We start from the raw sequence: 6223 nt of genomic DNA, 5'->3' as shown, positions 1-6223 counted from the left end.
AAGTTTCATCCATTTTTTTTATTCAAAACTTTACAAAGATGTAAAACTAGTCCCTAAGGAATGAAGTTGTCGCTTTAGAGACGTAAGCTCCTCTTATTCATTCTTTTAATATCAGAGGAAACAGCTGCTGGCATGAAAAGCCAGAGTACAAACGCTAACACCATCATAGCAGAGAGGATCCACATGCTCAATTTGTAGCTTCCACTCCAGTCCCGTATGAAACCTGAGAAGAATATGAGAGTAGATATTATAAAGACTATATCATTATTATTCCAAAATAGTTCTTAGCATTTACATAGTTTTAAGGTTTTGAACTTAATGATGTTGATATTACACCATTAATTTACTTGGCTCTATCAATGTTGATGTCCCCAGAAAGGTTCATACTGTGCTACTGCTAATAAACTTCGTGATAATTACTGAATGCTTTGAAATTCTGAATACTATATTATAAAGAAAACTTTATAGTTTTGACAAAGAAGAAATGGTATATTCAAAATAACTTTTGTTTGAAAACAAAAACAATAGATTGAAGAACATACAAGCTATCGCAGAAATATTTTTGTTTTTATTCTCAAGATCATCCATGGGTAAGAAGTTTTGCAGTATTCCTAACTTTTTTTTCTTGGTCAGTGGGTGTTCAAATTAAATGATCACAGTTATTGATATTTGTTAGAATTATCAGACAAAATTGAAGATATAATAGCTCTCCTTACCTATGAACGGACCAAACGTAGGGAAACCCACTCCAATGAGAAGACAAGTGGACCCGAAAATGGGAGCTAAGTTTTCAACGCCCATGTACTGGATCATCACCAAATGTAGGAGGCTGATTGTGGCTGCTAACCCGCAGCCGAAGACGCCCATCAGGAGTACAAGCCACGAGACTTCCTTCAGCAGAGGGAAAACTGTAATAGAAGTTGAATAAGGAAAATTTACAATCAAGTCATAAGGCAGATACATTACATTTCCTAAAGGATTGTAGCTCAAGCTTATATTCATGATTTTTTATTACTGAAAATTTCTGTTTTGAAAATTAAGTTTCAAATTACTCTAATTTCTGTATGAAAGGTGATCTAAGATATGTGATTTTGTGAAGTTTCTCCGTATCAGAAGGGTAGATCTTTTGGTACTGTATAGCTTACCAAACATTACACCAGCAAGAACAGCATAACCTGCCATGCAACATAATCTCATACTGAAGCTAGGCCAGTCCGAGATAACAGAGAGGAGAATTCTTGACAAGAGGTTAAATATACCCATCACAGTTATGCACCACGCTGAGTCTTGCAATGTAAAGTTTGCAGATTGCATAGCAAACGGTACCATCATAATAAAGTTGAAGTACGCATTCATGCAGAGCATGTTGCCGAAAGCAATAATCAAGGCACGTCTGTTCTTAAGGATTTTCAAGTCACTGGCTGTAGAATGTGCCACACGTCCTACAATCCTCAAAATTTTTAGAGGCATTGATGTATTTTTCTTGGATTGGGCATCTATTAATATTCCACCAGCAGCATTCGGAGACATCACATCTTTTATTTGTAATGTCACTTCTTCTGATGGAAGAGACTCGAGAGAATGTTTGTCCTTTTTACCAGGTTCATTGATATCTGCAATATCTAAAGGAGCCTTATCATAAACAGGGCTGCGATGAGGCTGTTCTAATGAGACCTTTTCTGCAACATCATTCTGCGTGCTATTTCCATTCTCCTTCTTATTTCTTTTCTGTGAAATCAAGGGACTACGCCCATCCTCGAGAAAAGGTTGGTCTCCATCCACCTTGACTTTCTGCATATGCCAATCTACTGGATGGAAGAAAGCCACTCCCACGCACCCGTGTAGCATGATGGCTCCGAAAATTAGTGTTGACCCTAGGAACCCTTCCTGATCTTGGAGGTACCTCACGAAAGGAGCTCCTAAAATCTGGCCCATGCATAAGCCCGTCATCATGATAGCATTTGCCTTCCCTCTTCGATGATTGAAATACTGTGGAACGATAATGTAGCACATGCTAACAACGAGACCCCCACCAATACCTGTAAAAAAAAAAAAATCAACATAATTGTTGATGGTTTTCAAAACTAATTTGAATTTATAAAATATTAATATAATATGTATTGATATCCTATAGTTGTCGCAAAGATATCGGGTAAAATAAGCTCCGCCCCCTGACGATATCATAGCCAGTCACGTAGTCTTGCACATTAGCAGCGGTCACAATACAGTCTCTTAATAATTTCAAACTATACTAACTTATAACTAATAATCACTTTAAGGGGATGTGTTGGGACCGTTGTTAACGCGGGAGACAGGATTGGCTATGACGTCATCAGGGGTTGGGGCTTATTCCGCCCGGAATCTCTGACGACTGAAGTATTTAATTTCTGTCATTCCCATCATCTTTATGAACTCAACCTTTTTTTCCTTAAAATTTATTTTCTACAAATTAAAGATTGTAACGTTTCTTGGGATTAATCACTCCAGATTTCGTAACAATGTTACAATTGTCTTTGTTGAAATAAAACAATGGTTTACTGAAAAAAAGATAATTGTTAAATTTCAAATAAGTTTGTGTAGAAAATGTGATCAGCTTATCCGATAAACTTAGATGACTCCTTATTGAAATCAGTATTCATTTAGAGTACCGAATACCTTTTGAGCTGTTTAACTGCAATTATAGAATGCCCTAAAACTGTAAGAAAATAATGAAAAGATAGAGAGGAGTTCAGTTGAATATAGAAAACAAAAAATTTTAACATGAGTAAACAGTAGAGAAATGTTAGAATTTTTAAGCCAGTGGTACATGGCAATTGCAAATAGCATTAAAGACTCTTTGAGTATTTATATTTCTAGCACAGCCAGGAAGACTTCTTTTCTTCCTACATCTTACCCCTATTTGGTCAAAATTATTATCCTGCTGTAAATAAAAGAAATCTTCAAGCCATAATGCATTACTGTAACATAATGAAAATCAAATACAGATTTTGGCCTTATATAGCAAAAAGGACAGCTGAGAACCACTGTCATAGGAAAACAACCAAAACTGTGTTTTGATTTGAAACTTTTTTGTGAACCATCCCAGGAAATTTGTGCTTTTAAGTCATGCCACAATTTGTCACGGCAAATTATTAACATCGTTGATTGTAAGAACCAACTCATTTATCACAACATACAAAGGATCAAATTGGTGTAAAAAAATTGTTCTCCCTTACCATCCAATTTACCTAGTTTACTCAGGTGATTAGTTAAGGAAATAGTTAGAATCTGGTAGATCTTAAATGGGTTACATGTTAAATGAAATGAAATATAACATTTGACAGTGGAGAAAGGAAGCCAGCAGTGCATTCTAATCTAATGTCTGAAAATGGAATACTTTACTCAAGAGGTTAACTAGTGCACTATAATTGTCCAATGGCCAATTTCCTCTTATTGAGGGTAGCAGAGAATCTTCAGCTATGGTAAGCATCTCTTCTAGGAAAAGGATACTCCAAAATCAAACCATTGTTATCTAATTATTATTGTTATTATTATTAAATGCTAAGCTACAACCCTAGTTGGAAAACCAGGATGCTATAAGCCCAGGGGCCCCAACAGGGAAAATAGCTCAGTGAGGAAAGGAAATAAGGAGAAATAAAATATTTTAGGAATAGTAACAATATTAAAATAAATATTTCCTATTTAAACTATAAAAAATTTAACAGAACAAGAGGAAAAGAAACTAGATAGTAAAGTGTGCCCGAGTGTACCCTCAAGCAAGAGAACTCTAACCCAAGGCAGTGTAAGACCATGGTACAGAGGCTATGGCACTACCCAAGAACAAAGAACAATGGTTTGATTTTGGAGTGTCCTTCTCCTAGAAGAGCTGCTTACCATAGCTAAAGAGTCTCTTCTACCCTTAGCAACAGGAAAGTAGCCACTGAACAATTACAGTGCAGTAGTTAACCCCTTGGGTGAAGACGAATTGTCTAGTAATCGCAGTGTTGTCAGGTGTATGAGGACAGAGGAGAATCTGTAAAGGATAGGCCAGACTATTCGGTGTCTGTGTAGGCAAAGGGAAAGAACCGTAACCAGAGAAAAGGGTCGTATGTAGTACTGTCTGGCCAGTCAAAGGACCCCATAACTCTCTAGCGGTAGTATCTCAACGGGTGGCTGGTGCCCAGGCCAACCTACTACCTACAAATCTAATCTTGGATAGTGCCATAGCCTCAGTACCATGGTTTTTCACTGTTTTGGGGTAGAGTTCTCTTGCTTGAGGGTACACTCGGGCACACTTTTCTTATTTCTCTTCCTCTGTTTTATTGAAAGTTTCATAGTCTATAAATGGAAGATATATTTTAATGTTGTTATTCTTAATACACACATACAAATTTCTATAAAAAAAAAATGCCTTATAGCAAGTTGCAGTGACTCTAACAATCACATTCATAAATATGCCGGGTAAAAGCACTACAAGTGTTGAAGATTTTAGATTTGGCTACAGTATAGCAAACTTTCAAGATTTTAGAAACACTTTCCTTCTTTAAGGAAAATGGAATGAATATATAAAGTGATATTGCAAAGATTACATAAGTAAGCGTGCCTCCTCCATGGATTAAAAAAAAAAAAAAAAAAAAAAAAAAAAACCAACTAAGTGTTCATTCTTAAGGTACGACAAAAAATGGTCTTAAGTTAGTTAGAATACTTTCATAAGGCTAGACCAAATTAGCAGTGTCCACGTTATTACAGAAATTTTAGCATGAGTTTATGACATACGCTAACCTATTTCCTTACCATGCCCAGGTACAGAAAAGAAAAAAAAATAGTATTTCGTCATTCGATTCGTTACGTAGGTGGAAACAAGAATTTATGAAATGCCCAAGAGTTTGTAAAATGTTTTATCACCACATCTTAAACACCACTTCACTGTGATTCACTGTATCAGGTTAGCAAACTGAGTCAGGTTTATAATTATAAACCTGACTCAGTTTTAACATGTGATTCACTTACCACTCAGTAACGAGAAGGAGAAAAAGAGGAAAGATGCAGAGGGACTGAAGGCCGACAATATGATGGACATAGAACACAACAGGACCCCAAGTAGTCCCACTGGACGCCATCCAAACTCGGCGCTCAAGGGCCGGACGAGCGGACCCATCAGATGCCAGATAAAAAGCTGCACGTTGAAGATCCAGGCTGTTAAGACCGACGAGGCACCAAGTTCCAACAAGTATCGGGAGAACAGAATACCAAAACAAGGCCCCAAGGAACTTAGGAGCATCTGAAAAAAGGAAGAATCTATTAAGCAAAAATCAAATCTTCGGTGTGTCTGCTGATTATCTATTTGATAAAGGGGCTTATCTGACCCTGTTTAACAAAAGGCCAATATTTAACATTTACTACATTTTGCAACATTTGACATGAAGAAAAGGTTTTCAGTTACTAAGCTTTGGAATATTTTGAAAGATTTTGAACTTCTTTGGGCAAAAGGTCTTAATAGGTATGTTGTTTGCATATGCAGATGATGCTACTCTCTTTAGCCTCATTTTCATCTTCTGAACATTGACAGTATTTCTCTGACTGTATACCACTCGTTTAATATTCTAGGTTTTATTTTTATTGCAAATTTTCTTTTGAGAAAAGCATCCGGTCTCTCTTTTCTTTCTGTTGTACAGAAATTGGAATATCAAGAGTCTTTCAAGAGATTTGTTTTATTATAAATCAATTAAAAAAAAATGCTTTAATTTTTTCATTCTATAATTTTTTTAATGTTGTTCTCTTGTCTGATCTTCAGCTGCTGATTCTCATCGTAAATGTTGAATAGAAACTTGTGGTGTATTAAATTCCTTAATCATGATTTGGATATTAATTTCTCTAATTGCTATGTCAGACACCGTCATATTTTATTGTAATTAGTCTATAGTTTTGTAAATATATCAAATACTTCACGAATTCATTTTCTCTAAGTTTAATAAAACTTATACTCATCTACATTTTGGGAAATTTTTTAAAGCTAATCGTAATAACATTCTGGGTGAACAGGCATCAACCGCAATTTCATAAAGAGGCTATAAAGGAGAATCTCTCACTCTCTCTCTCTCTCTCTCTCTCTCTCTCTCTCTCTCTCTCTCTCTCTCTCTCAGTACTTACCGTGATGATAAAAGCACCAAAGGCCACTAGCCATCCCCAACCACCGTCCGGGACGACTGTTTTGGTAACATCGGGGAGCTTTCTGTTCACTTCT

At 36.2% G+C, this 6223-nt stretch overlaps 1 protein-coding gene across 3 annotated transcripts in view; it reads right to left on the bottom strand.

Annotated features, from left to right (window-relative positions):
• LOC137646895 (monocarboxylate transporter 14-like) overlaps window positions 1–6223 on the bottom strand; it is a 12945-nt gene continuing 6722 nt past the window's right edge. For 2 of the 3 annotated variants that reach the window (XM_068379967.1, XM_068379966.1), the window contains exons 2-6: window positions 6130–6223; window positions 4990–5260; window positions 1146–2039; window positions 717–908; window positions 1–223 (exon numbers count right to left, since the gene is read on the bottom strand). The exon at window positions 6130–6223 is cut by the window's right edge and continues 233 nt beyond it. In XM_068379967.1, the coding sequence (XP_068236068.1) occupies window positions 75–223; window positions 717–908; window positions 1146–2039; window positions 4990–5260; window positions 6130–6223 (1600 nt within the window). In that variant the 3' untranslated portion in view covers window positions 1–74. The remainder of the gene's footprint in view (window positions 224–716; window positions 909–1145; window positions 2040–4989; window positions 5261–6129) is intronic. The other variant, XM_068379964.1, reaches the window with a different exon arrangement.

Source organism: Palaemon carinicauda, chromosome 9, assembly GCF_036898095.1.
Source record: "Palaemon carinicauda isolate YSFRI2023 chromosome 9, ASM3689809v2, whole genome shotgun sequence".
Taxonomy (NCBI): Eukaryota; Metazoa; Arthropoda; class Malacostraca; order Decapoda; family Palaemonidae; genus Palaemon; species Palaemon carinicauda.
The sequence above is the reverse complement of the archived record's forward strand: the minus strand, read 5'-3'. Positions and strand labels throughout refer to the sequence as shown.